The sequence below is a fragment of the Canis lupus genome, chromosome 4 (genome assembly GCF_011100685.1).
Source record: "Canis lupus familiaris isolate Mischka breed German Shepherd chromosome 4, alternate assembly UU_Cfam_GSD_1.0, whole genome shotgun sequence".
NCBI lineage: Eukaryota > Metazoa > Chordata > Mammalia > Carnivora > Canidae > Canis > Canis lupus.
This window is the reverse complement of record NC_049225.1, coordinates 31,831,127-31,847,468: the sequence shown is the minus strand read 5'-3', so window position 1 is coordinate 31,847,468 and position 16,342 is coordinate 31,831,127. Positions and strand designations below refer to the sequence as shown.

General features: G+C 40.8%; 1 protein-coding gene across 7 annotated transcripts in view; it reads right to left on the bottom strand.

The window, feature by feature from the left end:
• Positions 1 to 16,342, bottom strand: part of NRG3 (neuregulin 3) — a 1,041,408-nt gene that overhangs the window by 579,484 nt on the left and 445,582 nt on the right. For all 7 annotated transcript variants that reach the window (XM_038534491.1, XM_038534494.1, XM_038534492.1 and 4 more), the window contains exon 2: positions 7,000 to 7,129. In XM_038534491.1, coding sequence (XP_038390419.1) covers positions 7,000 to 7,129 — 130 coding nt within the window. The remainder of the gene's footprint in view (positions 1 to 6,999; positions 7,130 to 16,342) is intronic.

Sequence of the window (16,342 nt, the reverse complement as noted above, 5' to 3'; positions counted from 1 at the left end):
AGAAGAGAAGAGGAAAGAACTGAGGATGACAGTATTATGTATGTGGCGTGCATGATGTATTTAGAGTTTTCTAGATGTTGTTACTTTTAATTCCTGTATCAGTCTCTGGGGGCAAGTATTTGTCTGACTGTGTGTCTGACTCTCTTTTCAATACAGGATTGAAGGTTCTGATTAAATGCCTTGCAGAGAAGCCTCATTCAGCCAGTATGAAGCTGAGCAGAGCTTTTAACTCGGGACTCTATCTTAAATGCCCACATTGGCCTCATGGGCCTCTTATCCCAAGTCATATAAGGAAGTTATTTAAAAAACACACTTATGCCAATTCTTTGGTACCACAGGAAACCTAAATCAGAACAACCACCTCAAGAAACACTATTTCATGCTTCAACTGGAGCTGCCAATCAAGGGAGGGAACATTACGGTAAGAACCTTTGGCCCATTAACTTAAAAAAAATATGTTGTTATTCTCTATCAAATGTGTTTCTCTGGTGTTGCGCGTGGTATTTAAGCGGCCCTTTAAGAACACCAGTTGGGTCCCAGTGTAAACAGGTTAAATTAGAAGCAAACCAATGCCTAGGTGTCATCAAGCTGCAAAATTATGTTCACTGTGCTGTTATTCTTCGCTTTTTGAGCCACGGAGATTCTGCTGACAAACTTCATCCCCAGGAAGAGACCAACGGGTATCGCTTGGCTCATTTCTTCTTGTCAGGGCAATCAGTACACAGCCTGTTATGAACACGGCTATGGCGAATTAATTCAAATTATGTCTGGACTGTGGCAAACATTTTCGTGAACATTGGTCTGATGAACTTGAAAATCCTTGTGAGGCTCTTCGCCGTGTCTTCCAACCCCATTCTGCAGGGACTCTGCTGCTAGGCCTGGATTTAGAAATATTTCCGCCTCCATCACCTCTTGCCAACGGGGTTTGGGGACGTGTGCCAAACCCCACTTCCATTCTGCCTTGGGTCAACCATGGGGAATCATTAGCTGCAGCTCTCAGAGCACTTACTGGAGAGCCATTCGATAAAGAGGATCCTCAGCGGGTGAGAGAGCTCATGGGCCTCCGAAGTGACACAGCCAAGCACTGACAGGGAAGATCCTAATTTTATATAGTAAATCACTGGGAAATGGTTGCATTGTGTCCAGTCGATGCTCCTAAAAATGGAAGCTTTGTTTTCCAAACCTACTCAGGCAGAGTGAGACAAAGTAAGGAACAGCAACTCTTGGAAGGGCACCCCATCCTTTCACTTGCTTTCCTGGCTCCCCGAGTCCTGGGAGCATTTCACCCAGGTCTTTGCCCAGCCCTTTAACCCCTTTATGGAAAAACTGCCTCAGGCAATGGTTGTTATTGGCCTGCTTCTCTCTTTTCCTAGCAGTTCCATATTTCAAGTGATTCAAGCATCTTCAAGTGAATTGCTTGACAAATTTCCAAAATGATCGCCCCAGATCAAATTCAGCTCAAATGCTATCCTTTCCAAAGTTTTGAAAAACCATTTTTACAGCAAGGCTAGCGAAACATCTAATGAGCTTCAATTCAGGAGAAGCACATCCTTTTAACTTGAATTTGGCCTCAAAACATGTTTGGCCCAGTCAAATGCCTACCAATCTTTTCAGTTACAATGGCTACCTCTTTCACTGCAGTGAAATAGATTATAGATAGCACCATTTCCCAAGTTCTTAAAATTTCTAGAAATGACATAAAAATAAATATGTTAGAGAACATCCTGCTTTTATTCAGAATACAAGATATTCTTGATTCAACGAGTTTCTAGTGACTAGCTTTCCTTCACACCCAGCTTCATTTCTGTCGGGTATATCTTTCTATTATTTAATCCAATTTTATATGTTTTAAAACACATGAATTCAGCATGGAAAAGAATTAGCGTAAAGAGTATAAATGAATTATTAATAAGAGAGGGAACAGACACATTCACATAGACTTGGTAGTATTTAACCTGGAAGAGCTTAATTGAAAGTTCTCTTATCAGCCTAACAATAGTAAACTATAATGACCTTGATTTAACAGAGACAGGGACGCTATCTATCTTTCTTAGTGGAAAGATGAGAAGCAAGGGTCAAGTGTCTTAGCCAGGTATTACATAAATGAAATACATGTGTAATGTACAGATCTTAGAAAATTCATATGGTTTGAAGAAGAAAATAGCTATAAAACTATTAGTCTTTTTTACTAAATTCTTTTTTAGAACTGGATTGCTATTGTATGTTCTATTTTATAATATCACAATTTCCATATATGACATAAGAGCCATTTTCATGTCCTTAAAATATTATGAAAATTCCAGTGAGGTAGAATTCATCCAATGTGTAGATATATTCTAATTTATATACAAATTCAGAGGTTTTTCTCCTAATATAAAATAAATCCGTGGTAAATATTCTTATAAATAAATTTGCATATACATTTGTGTACACTACATTTTTAGAAACAGTATAAATACTTTGAAACATACTGAAAGGTTACATACAGAAGATATTTAACAAAATGTACTCCCTCAGGTAGTGAATGAGAATGTGCTTTTACTCTAACTCACCAAACTATTTGCTTTTAAAAATCATTAAGCTCCTGTGTGGTTCAGTGGGTTATGTGTCTGCCTTTGGCTCAGGTCACGATCTCAAGGTCCTGGGATCGAGCTCCATGTCGGCTCCCTGCTCAGGGGGAAGTCTGCTTCTTCCTCTCCCTCTACCCCTCCCCCTGTTAATGTTCTCTTCATTTCTCTCTCAAATAAATAAATAAAATCTTTTGTTTTTAAGATTTTTATTTATGAGAGGGAGAGAGAGAGAGAAGTAGAGACACAGGCAGAGGGAAAAGCAGGCTCCCTGCAGGAAGCCCGATGTGGGACTAGATCCCAGGACCCCAGGATCACGCCCTGGGTGGGAGGCAGCACTAAACCACTGAGCCACCCAGGGCTCCCCTAAATAAAATCTTTTGTAAAAAAAATCATTAAGGGTATACTAAGCAAAAATTTTAATTTGCATTTCTTTGTGAGGCTGAGTATTTTGCATGCTTAGTGGTTATCTGTATTCCTTCTTATGGGAAGAATTAAGTTCCCCTTATTGCCTACTTTCCTACTGAGACTTAGCTTTGGAATTACACTAGCTCATCTATGTGACTTCATCAGAATATTAATTCTTTGCCATATTTATTTACAGTTTATTGATAATTTGTCTATCTTTCAATTTTATTTCTGATTTATGGTATTCAGATCAAAATGCAATGTTGTGTCAGGCTGTTTATTTTTTCCTTCCATTGGTGTTTGTTCAAAAGGTCCCTTCAATTGCTGAGATAAATAAATATGTAATTTGATTTACTGTTTTCCTCAAGACATTTTTTTACTAATTACATTAATTCTTGAATTCATTAAAAACAACTTTTCACACAAAGAAGGAGGTAAAAGTCCAAATTTGATTTGTTTTGCCTGATAGCCAACAAAATTTACTGAGCAATCAGCCTCTCATTTTTCTTCTGATTTATGGATCTCTCCTTACTCTACAGTAAGTTCCACATCATACCAGGTTCTGCATTTACCAGTCCATCAGCCGATGATCTATGATTTTATAGCATATTTAAATTCAGTAGGATCAAGTTTGCCTATTTATTTTTCTTTAAAATCCCTTCTGTCAAGTAACTTTTAGAATCTTGGTATTGCTCTTAAATTTTCATTAGCTTGCTCTGTAATTTCTAAATACTATAAATGGCTTTCTGAAATATCTGAACAAACACTACAGAGTAAAAGAATAACAAAGAGAGAAATATAAAACCTCTCTCAAAAAAAAAATAAAACCTCTCTCATCTCAACATTCATGCTGTTAACATTTTTGAGCATATACTTTCAGGATCTCTATCAGAGATGATCTAGGTAGGCTTGCGTCTATTCTTCTGAGGCAAGTAAACAGAAAAGTGTTAGAGTCTGATCGATCTTTTTCAAGATAGAAAAAAAATTTAATTCATAGGATCACAACCATATATTTATCACAGGATTGCAATTGACTTTTAAATTACTAAAAAGTATAATCTTAATTTCTCTTAGATTTGTCACAAGTAAACCATTTAATGAGCTGGATTCACACAGATCCCCCTCTGTATATACTAAATTGTGTTTTATTTAACTTGAAACATGGCTAAGAACATATCGCAAAGATACCCCTGATAGCAGGCCAGTCACGGGAAAATACTTTCCCTTGTTTTTCTTACTTCCTGACAATGAACTGCTTCACTGACTCCAAGTACATTACAAAGTACAGCACCATTTAATTCCTAACTTCATTTCTGTATGTGTTTATTCAACAATATCTTGGTGATAGGAGGTGCTCAGTAAGCATTTGTTGGATGGAGAATGAATGAATGAAATATACTACTTAAATAGAGCACTATACAAAATAGCACATTATTAATAATTACACAGGAATTCTTAGAAGTGGCTAATGCAGGAACAAATGTAAGCTTTTTATTCACAGCAGAGCTCAGGAGATGAATAGTGGGCACATGCGATGTGTGATTTATTCATACACTCAAGTAGGAGATTTATAGGCATCTATTAACTGGCTCGAGTTCCAACTCTGTCCTAGGCTGGTCTTTTGTCATGATTAGCTATGTTGTGACTCTATGTTAAATAACAGGTTGTCTGTGTTGAAATATGCAAGAAATATGAAGACAGAAGGTCAAAATTATTATATATGTACACCGTTCCAGCTAAATCATAGATACATCTCTGCTTGTGTATGCAAAAAATTAGACATGTGGATATGCACAAAAGCAAAAGATATTTTTTCCAGACCTGAGATCCATTATCATAGACTGGATGTGTCTCCCAAATAAATAATATGTTCAAGTCCTAACCTCCAATAACTCAGAATGTGACCATATTTAGAGAGAGGGTCTTTACAGAGGTAAGTTAAAATAGGGTCATTAGAGTGGACCCTAATCCAGTATGACTGGTGTCCTTATAAGAAGAGGATCAATATAGACAAGTACAGAGAGAAGGAAATGAGAAGACACAAGGAAAAGATGGCCATCTATAAGCCAAGGAGAGAGACCTGCAAAGGTGCCCTTCAGTAATGACTCTCAGAAGGAAGCAACTCTGCCGACACCTTGAGTTCATATTTCTAGCTTCCAGAACTGTGATAAAATACATCCCTCTTGTTTAAACCACTCAATCTGTGATACTTTGTTAGAGCAGCCCTAGCAAATGAATACACCATGAACGAATACAGAAATATAGTGAGGCTGTATGTTGAAAAGGAATAAGAGTTATTTTTGTTATTTTCAACATTCTCCATTTTTGAAAAGATTAATTGTACCCACCTGCATATTGTGGTGGAGGCTGATCTGATCCTTCCTTTGGGTGAAACACCATCTCAAAAGTCACTGCTCTAGGTGAGACTTCTGATTAATCTCTCTACCAATCTCCCATCCAAGTACTAACCAGGCGCAACCCTGCTTAGCTTTCAAGATCAGACGAGATCGGGTGCGTTCAGGGTGGTATGGCTGTAGACCCCCTCCACCAATCGATTAGGAATTCAAACTTAATGGACTGCATTGCCCACTCCCCATGATGATCAAGGGGTCAGCATATGGTTGAGTATCTATGAGAGCCTGCATACGATTCATGCTTTGAATGGGTAGGTCACTCTTGGCTTCTCCCTTGAGGTCTTAAAGTCACTTATGTGCTTTCTACCTCCGCCTACACTGACCCAACAAATATAACAAAACAAGAGGGATGAGGGAAGGAGCATTCCCACTCCCCTTCATCCCCAACCTAATCCAACAAAAGACATAAGTGGGGTATACATTTTTTAAGTGAGGTAAATGTAATGGCACTCCTCAAGCGACATGGAAGCCGTGCTCTCAAGCATGAGGAATGGTCACAGTTTGGCTTATCCTGACTGAATGCATGGTGACTCTTACAGCGATTTGCCACTGTCACTTATCAGCTCTTCCAAACCTGTGCTGCCCCCTGGGAAAACTCATCTTCCTCATGGACTGAAGCTGGCTCTTAGAGTCAGGCAGGATTTGCCAACACGTTCTAAGCTCCTAACTATAAGACGCATTTCTCTGTGCCATCTTAATAAAACAACATGGAATGAAGTTTGTAATAGAGGAAAAAGTCAAAATTTTCCATGCTTCGTGATTCAGAATACTTAATCTAATAAGTGTGTCATATGAGAAGAGTAAATAAAGAGAAGGAAAGGGGTGTGGATATATATGTTCGCTGAAGCATATACAATTGCAAGAAAAAACAAATTACCAGAGTAGTGCTGGAAATAAAAGCTCAGTGGGAATTATTTTTTGGATGCTAATTTGATTCTTCTATGGAACCTTAAGGCTGCAGTGTCTACAAGTGCACTATTTATCTCCACTTGTTTTTATTTTTAGCATGTATATACCCTTAAGTCCCTAAAAACCTATTAAACACCTCCTGGTCTCTACTGGGAATCTTCCCCAAGTAGCTCTCTACCTAGACTATATAACAGGACTATGATTCCATTTACCACATCTTGCTGGAGAGTGTTTCATCAAGAGAGGTGTTAAAAAAATAATGAAATTAGTAAACGGGGGCAGAATCAAGATGAGCTCCGGGTTTCTGTGGACACAGTTATAATCTGGGATTTGGTTCACGATCAACACTGAGATGCCCGAGTTTAGACGAGCAGCAGGCTCTGCAGGGCCACAATGTGCAGTGCTGCAAATAGGGATGGTTTCTGAGCACAGGCCAACGTGCTTAAGTCCCGCAGCAAAAATGCAGGCCTCTCAGCTGGGAGGGATGATCCCATCTATTGGATTGGTAGACAGAAAAGCAAACCCTTCCTTGCCGAGGTAAAATCCAGATCTTGTCTATTTTAACTCCATTGTTCCCTTCCTCAAATACCAAAGACACCAGCCTTGGCCATTCCCACGTTAAGACTCATGATCCCGTCATCCCAGCAGCTGGGCCGCACACATCCTGCCCTCCCAGGCCAGGCCGGCCCCCAGGGGCTTACCGACAGTGCTTGTGGGATCCCGTCAGGGTTTCGATCACAAAGCACTCGCCGTCGTTGAGACAGTACGTGAGGTCCTTGTCTCGGCAGGGTTTGAAGTGCTCAGACCGCTCAGTGGAATATGTCGTTGTATCTGTCAAGGGAAGACACCAGAGATGCAGTCAGCGGCGCATCCCTCCACCACGAGGCCCCAGCACCGGCCTTGCAGCATTTGGACCTTTGCACCGAGGATGTCTCGTGGACACGGACCCCAGGCCTCCAGGGAGAGAGGACAGCTGTGCCAATGAAGAAATGCAACTGGATCTGACCACTTTACCACTGCATGCCCCCCGTCCCGTCCACATATTGAAAACTAGTCACCATGAGATGATCCTGGGGGCGCCTGTAGGAGGTGATCAGCTCACGAGTGGGATCAGCACCCTTACAGGAGAGGCCCCAGGGGCTCCCCCGCCCGCTGCAGTCATGGGAAGGTGGAAAGAAGGGAGCCCTCTGTGAACCACTGCATCTGCAGGCACCGTGATCGTGGCCTCGCCAGCTTCGAACACTGTGAGAAATGGCTTCTGTAGTTTGTGGGCCCCCCGATCTGTTAGAGCAGACCCCTGCCCCGACTCAGGCGGCGCTGTACTCGGGTGACTTATTGCTTCACTAGACATTAGCGCCTGGAATCCTTCTCTAAGGCCCAGCCGAGGACACAGTCAACAGTGGAAGCCGGATGGTTCTGCAAACTCCTCAAATCCACTTTCGTTAATTTCAATTTTGACAAACGTGTTGTATGAGAGATTGAAATGCCATCTCCTTCCCTTTCTTGTTGCCCAATGTCATGGAACATCAATCAATGCAGAATGTGACCATTCTGTGGAAATCAATGTTAGTGTCTATGGGTCTTTTTGTTTGTTTTTAGCTACAGGTTTCATTGGCTAATGGCTGAATCAATTATTCTTTCACTTTTCCCGCCCTTTTCATATGTAATTAAGATGCAACATGTTCTGGATTCTGAAACAGAATCTCAAATGAAAAGAGTATTTCTGGTAAATACCTAACAGAATGCAATTATCGTCTTCTTAAAGCAGTATTTTAAACATTGGTTTTTAAAATCATAATCACTTACAATTTTTAAATTAAGCTGTATGTCCACATCCTCTTCCTCAATACGAAACTAGCTATAAGTACGTACGATCAACTAGACACAGACTCAGTTGTCACATATTCTAGCCTCAGAGTTTTAAGCAAGTGAAGGATTTGCAGTAACTCCACTGTGACATTCAAGAAAAAAATACATTTAAAAAGTCAAAGAAGGGGGCATCAGGGTAGAACAATTGGTTAAGTGTCCGACTGTTGATTTTGGCTCAGGTCATGATCTGATGGTGACGGGATCAAGCCCAGAGCTGGGTTCTTTGTTGAGTGGGGAGTCTGCTTGAGATTTTCTCTGTCTTCTACTATCCCCTACCTACCCGGCTCATGATCTGTCTCTCAAATAAATAAATAAATCTTCTAAAAAATAAAATAAAAAGTCAAAGATGAATAAATGATTCTTCACTTAAACTCTTTTAATTTCCTTTACTTAGGGATGCCTCGGTGGCTCAGTGGTTCAGCATCTGCCCTTGGCTCAGGGCATGACCCTGGGGTCTCAGGATCCAGTCCAGCATCGGGCTCCATGCAGGGAGCCTGCTTCTCACTCTGCCTGTGTCTCTGCCTCTCTCTCTCTGTGTCTCTCATGAATAAATAAATGTAATCTTATTTTTTTCCTTTACTTATATCTAGCTTGATAATCATGTTCAATAGCATGGGTTACTATACCTGCTTAGTAACTGGAAGTCACTATGAACCTCTTCTTGCTCATCAACCAAACTGAGCAGAAAGTGATTGCTCTAAAAGGAAAAATATTCATATGCTTCCCACGCCTATAATCCCCCCATCCCCATAGGAAAAACCCCAAATTCCTCAGAGAAGGACATAGGCCATGCGGAATCTTGCGCTCTGGTGTCATCTTCTTGTACCCGAAGACACGCAACTTCATTCCCAATTATTTTCCTATTTCCCCAAACAGCAGGAGCTGTCACACTTTCTCCTTCTTCCTGGACCATCTTTTCCTTTGCTGGAAGACAACCAGAAATCCTTCAGAGCTTCCATCACTTTCTCACGGTGTCTCCCTAGCATGTTTTATCACTCACATCACTGCATTCAACATTCAAGGCTGCAAGTAGCCACTCGTTCACATGTTTATCTGTGTCTTTAGTCTCTACGTTTCTTAAGGTCAGAGGTGGAGTCCTGAATCATAATGGGAGCTCAGTAAAAATGTTGCCAATAAATCTTGATCACTCTAACAGTGCTAACAGTTTAAATGCCATTGGTGAAATGCATGATCATTAAAGACATCATTATAATCATATAAAAGTTAATGCATATCTTACAAGTTAAATATAATTTCCTATCAATCTTCTCATTTTAGTATACCTATTTTAATTCATTTTATTTATTTATTCATGAGAGAGAGAGAGAGAGAGAGAGACAAGCAGAGGGAAATGCAGGCTCCACGCAGGGAGCCTGATGTGGGACTCGATCCCGGGACCCCAGGATCACGCCCTGGACCAAAGGCAGGCGCTAAACCGCTGAGCCACTCAGGGATCCCTAGTATTCCTATTTTAATATTGAGGAATATTGGGAAAACAAACATTGCCTTCAGATTCACATAAATCTTCACTCACATACTGCTCATATAACTTAGGCATGGAAAAAGCCCACTTCTAACATCCTCCTTTTTGGTGGCACCACAGGAACTTCTTTTTCCACTTCAAAATATCTGTTAATACTTTGGCACGAAATAAAGGCTCTGCAAAACAGACACATTTTCTATGTTCCAGGAGATATCCTCTACAGAGAAGATCTGTTATTCAAGACAATTTGCAATAAATAGTTACACGGAATCAATCTCTCTTTCTACTGGAAATATTTAAAATTCAAGAGCTCTGAGCAAAATATTCAATATGAAACACCACACAGTTGATTGCTACTCTGACTGCTGAAGTATATTAACTCATGATCAGTTAGTTAAGTTCTCCTTTAATTTCTTATTATCCATTTATTGATATTCACTGATCATTCCTCTAAGAACAGCTTTTCATTAACATAACCTACAGCATAAAAAGTGAGATCCTTATTTTATAATCAGTGGTTTTAACAAGCTACAGACTCCAAGAGCAATACAATGGCAAAGCAATTACAATCAATTAGTTTCCATCTGACAAATGCTGTCTCCAGTGGTTACCTCCCCATCCTACCAACTGCCTTCCCCATCACGTTATCATCTATCAGCACATTACAGAGGCTCTAGACCCAAGTAAATGCCTCTTCAGAATTCCAAGGTGGGTGAGTACAGGGATGTCAGGCTGAGCATGTTCTCAGGTTTTCTATTTCCATAGCTCGGAGAATCCAAAACTTAATAAAAACACACATGGTTATTCCCTGCAATGACTTGGTTGGATTTTTTTAAAAACCCACCGCTGTTAAATATTTTTCATATCTTACTATAATAAACAGTAACAGAATGCCAGGCTTGAACCTTCTATCGATATACTGCAATCATCAATAAGTTTGAAACCTTAGGTTTACCTAAACATTTCACTATCTAGTGTCCATACATCACTACTCACCTCAAATCACAGAGGCACTGGGCAATGTAAGCACGATTCACCACGAGGTAAAATTTTACACTCGTAGGGCATCGTGCCAGATATGTCAGTGGAAAAATAGAAAAATTCCTTAATGGAATCACTAGGCTGTTATACTAACTCTAGGAACATCGACTCACTTCTGTAAAGTAGTAAAAAAATAAAATAAAATAAAATAAGTAAACTGTGCCGAGCCAGAGTTAGGCTCTCTGTCACTCATAAACAAACACAGCCCATCAAAGAGACAACAATAATTTTGGATGACAATTTGTGCATTTGTGACCTCCACAATTTGTGCATCTGCTCACGAGTGCATGTAGCTATATGTTTGGTTAATTGTCTAACATATAGACTATATTATAAACATCTAAAATTGAACATAAATGCAAATGAGAAAACAATAAAGTATGAGGTTTACTTCTTTATTTTCTTTCTGTCCCCTACGGTGACACAGTGTGCTCTAAAATATCCAGGTGAGCATCTTGTTCTGAGGAGAAAATAGAGAACATCTGGAAGAATGACATAATGGATATGCTCTAACTCCAGACTATTGTGACCCTAAATAACCCTTTGGGATGCCTTAACAATCCCACATCTGTAAACTTATCTCTCATCCGTATTATCTCTCATCTATAAACTTATCCAAGATTTTTGGAATATTTATATATTTATATATCTAAATATTTATATTTAGATATTCAAAACTGGTTTATATTGACAACAGTCTAACACACTAAACTAGCTACAGTATATGGTACTGTTTTGTTATGTAATTAAGATTCAAAGGGCGTCCTCTGTTTCTAGGAATGTAACTAGATAAATTGTTATAGAGGTTTCGATTGTCTTAAAAAAAATAATCACATGGATGAAGGTCCAGGCAAGTACACTAGGAGGGGCCCACTATTCCTATGAATTCCCATTTGATTTTCAAGGTTTTTTCTAACTTCAGAGCACCTCCTTCTCAGACATTATTCACTTAACCGCATCAGCCCATGAATCTCCCATCTGACCAGTCCCTGAACTCCTGAGGGGCAGAGGGATCTTCACATCTCTGACCCAAGGTCTTATGAATGGCCTGACACAGAGGTGAGCATAATAGGTGTTTACAGAAGAATGACCTTTTTTATACATGAGCATTTTTCTAAAGGTTCTGTATTGACAACCGCACATGCTTTTCATAAAAGAAAACTCCACCTGAATAACTGGTCAGAAGTTAGGACTCCAGAAAAACTTCAAAAGCAATTTAGGTAAAGTGTATAGAAACTGATGAGAGGAGGGAAAAATCAACTCCATGGGAAGAGGGGCTGAGACAGAAGAAAAGATTAGGGATGATATTCTAAAAGAGAGGACAAAGGAATGTTAAATGGAAGATGAATGGAGATGGTGCTAAGGATGGGCCTTCCAAGCACCATGACCTAAGTGCAAGGTCTCAGGCCAAGAAGCATAGTTGTTGGCATGAGGTCCTCATGCCCATTCACTTGGGACCACAGAGGCTGTGTACAATTATCCAGACCACTCATCTGGCACTTGTTATATATAGTTTAATGTGTTTTCTTATATTTTTATGGGTTTTGGTCTCTATCCCTAGGGAGGTCAGGGAGAGTGCTTTGCTTTTTAAGATTTGTATTCTTTCCACACCATGTAGCATACATAGTAAGCAATCAGTACAGTAATTAAACGCACAGTGGGAAGTAGTGCGGGTTAATTCATTAAAGCAAAAAATGGGAAGAAAATGTAAGGCTGGGAAGCAGAAATCCCTGCAGATTTTGCAATGAAAGTTAATTTTTTAATGAATTAACACAATGACTGGTTTTCCCCCTTAAGCACTAAGTTGAACCTGAATATTACTTATTGAGGCTTTCTTTGTTGCCAGCACAACACTGCACACTGTGGGAACACACATTTTGTTGCAGGAACAAGAGCACTAACTAGACTATTACAGATAATAATTGCAGTAGATAATCAAAATAAAGGGAGAGCCTAATTTAGGCCATAGTTATCTCTGAAGGCTTCCCAAAGGGTTGGCCTTGGAGCTGGGTCTTGAATGGGCATGATTTAATTGGCACAGGGAAAGTAACTCTAGTTATGAAGAGCAAAAACACCTAAGGAAGGGAAATGATGACCTGCAGCATAAACCCCACACACGTCCACATACTCCCTCGCTTACAAATGTCAGAGTCATCAACCCGGTTTTTCCTTCCCCCACTGAGTTCATGAGAATGCTCTAAGAAAAGTTAAGATGCAACCTACAAGCTTTTAGGATTAGCAAAATACCTTACAGGCTAGACCCCATTTAAATACAGTCCTGGACTCTGGCAGAGGCTTCCACGGGCATGGTGTAAATGAAACCTGCTGCCATGCATTACAATTCCCAGCTGCATCTCCCCTTTATCGGGCACCTGGTGAGAAGCACTGGCAGGAGACTGAGTTATAAAATATTTAATGGTTAAGGAAAATTGCAAGAAGAATGCAGTGGTGCTTGAAAAGGAAACAAACCATTCCTCCACCGGCAAGAGCAAAGACAGCTTTCTTCCTGCTGCCAGAGATCACACATTGCCCACTCTGCTGGCATGGGACAGATGGGGGGCGTGGGGCAAGGGATCTAAAAGTTCAGCTGAGTCACGGGGCCACTGTGAGAAGGGACAGTTCCCGATGCATCCCCGAGCCATCCGTTCCCATAACAAGTGTAGAAAGGACCTTTATTAAATTTGCATGACATACCTGCCACCTTACAGTTTGAAATCTCATTTCTAAAAACTGCCCCAGTTTCAATAAGCCTGTGCGACACAGCTTGTCCAATAAAAATGCATTTATTTGGAAATTGCAGAGTTTATCCTCCAGCTGAACGTATTCCCTTCCACCTGCCTGCATACACACGCCTGCACAAACCGCTTTCAGCTGTAAGAGGTGTCATAGCAGCTCCCGTCCCCAGAGCCCTTGTCTCGTCACAGGCCGTCGGGCTTCTCCAGGCCCTCCACTACGTGCTTCACAGACATCATCTCTGCTCCCCATGTCACTCCACTGAAACGGTCCAGTCCGTGTCACTGGTCATCTGCAAACCCAGTGGCTACTGACATATTTTTTTCTCATCTTGTTTGAACTCTCAGGAGCACCTTAGCCACTTCCACCTGGACGAAACACCTTCCCCTGACTCCCGTGTTATCACACAATGTGATTTTCCTCTTGCTTTTTTTTAGTCTTTGCCACCTGCCTCATGTAACTTTTACTGAAAAGACAGATGGCTTAAGAACCAGTCTTCAAATAATTCTTAACTCACACTCTACACTGTGCTAATCATTTCCCATTAGTTATTTTTTGGCTTTAAATAGCACTATGAATTTATGCTGTATTTGCTTTCTTCATTTTACAAATGGAGAAATTGAGTCTTAGAGAGTTCTCTTATTGACCCAAGGTCATACGGCTCTTGGCTAGTAGCTTCCGGACTCAAACCAATGCAGCTTGACTGGTCCTACTACACTGCTTCCCACAGACACCTCCCCCGCCCCCACCTTTCTCTCTGTTTTTTTTTTTTTTTTTTTTTTTTTTCTCCACTTTTGCTTATCCCCCAAGTGAATGCTATTCCGGGTGTGGTCCTCAGACCAGCAACATCAGCCTTATCTGTAATAATTCATGAGCCCTGTCCCAAACTTACTGCATCAGAAACTGGAAGCGAGTGGTGGGATGCTCTCTTACAAGCTCTCCAGGTTGCTCCCTGAGAACCAGCTGCTTTGGATGATGTTTGATGATCACCTACAGGCCAGTAACTCTCAAAGTTAAACCTCCAGCCCGCTGGCTTTTCTGAACTCAATCTGCCCACCTTTCCCTTCCTAACAGATATCTCAAAGGCACCTAAAGACAAACTTGTAGAAAATCCAAGTCTTGCTCTTCTTCCACAAACCTATCCTTCCTCCACCAACTGATCCTACGACTCAACTATCACACCAATGATCCCATTGACTCTGCTCTAGCTATGGACAGATTTACTCTGATTACTCCTGCCATTTCCATATGACTTATTAAATATTTTGAATATCACCTCTGTGCATACTTGACAGGCAAGATATCTGAATCTGGGAGAAAGTCACTGAATAAACAAACATATAAATATTTATTAGAGATGTAGGACTCTTTAATTTTTACTTGAAACCCATAAGTATAAAAAAAATACCTTGATCTTTAGCAGTCAGCCTCAGGTCCATTCCCATAATCATAGATATGTTTCTTTTCTTTAAGATTTATTTATTTATTTGAGAGAGAAGAGCATGAGCATGAGGAGGAGAAGAGCAGAAGGAGAAGAGAATCTCAAGCAGGCTCTGGGCTGAGCGAGGAGCCCAACGCAGGGTCTCATCCCACAACCCTGAGATCATGAGCAGAGACCAAGAATCAGATGCTTAACCAACTATGCCCCCTAGGCAGCCCAAACATAGATTTTTTTTTTTTTATCATTTAGCTCTAAACACATTATTATAGATATGGAGGTAGGAGGTAGTATTATAGATACACGAGGTAGTGTTTACTTTATGCTGAACGTATGTGTGTGCTGGTGTTGTTGGTATCATCATTACTGTTATGACCATTATGATACCTAGAAAGCATGCCATTAAGCATCTACTACATGACGGGTCCTGAGATAAATTCTAGGACTATAGAGATGGCCCCTAGGAGCTCAAAGTTTAGTTTGGGTAAAGGGTGGGGTGGAGACATGTAAACAGCGACACTGCAATTCTGAGTGGGATCAGAGTACTAGAGGCAGGAATGAAGACTTGCTGAAGTTCCAAATGCTGACAGCTACTTCTAACCTGAGGATTTTGGGGAAGACTGCAGTAGGAGTTCACATTTCACATTAACAGCTAGAACTGTTTTGCTGGGCAGGCACCAGTTGGCGTGGATAGGTCGAAGGAACAGCAGATAGAAAGTCAAGGGGCCTAATTTTGTCCAGTGCTACTGGAACCCAAGGAATGTGAGAGAGAGAGAGACAGGAGAGTGAAGTCCCAGGGGGTCTTTTATGTTTGGCACATATGGGGAAACAAGTGAGGAAGTGTAATTTTGTATAATGAGAACACAATGGGAGTTTTAGGCAGCTCAAGTGTGCTATCAAGGTGAGTGGGTCACCTGCTGACTTGCAGAAGCCTCTCAGTGGAGCTCAGGGAGACTGGATGGGGGCTGCTGCAAGGGGCTCCCAGCCACTGTATGTCACATGAAGGTGTATCTGAGAAATAAACAGCTGTAGAGAATGGAACATTGTCCCCGGCATGGACGGCAGTCCCATTTGGAAAAGCATTCTTGCACGGTGAATCAAATCCCAGTTGCACATTGCTTAGGGAACATAGTGTGGAAAGCCGAGCTGAGTGATTCAAGTCTAAAATAGCACCTCATTAAAATTCTCTGATACACCTGTCTTAGAAGATAAGGCAGGGACCTGAAGTCCGTTAGCTGAGGTCTCTATGCTGGAGAAGCTTGAAGGCCTCACCCCGGTAATCTCAGTACTCTGTCTTCCTTCGGGAATCAAGATTAGCCAATTACCTGCAAAGGCTCAAGTTCTTTCCTCGGCTGATGATACTGGAATTTCTAAGCAGTTATAATGCCACTTGTCATTTCTAATGCTACTGCTCATGTGTAAGTAAGGGAAAGTTTGAAAAAGTGGCAAATGATCCCTCTGGCAGCTGGACTGTGACATT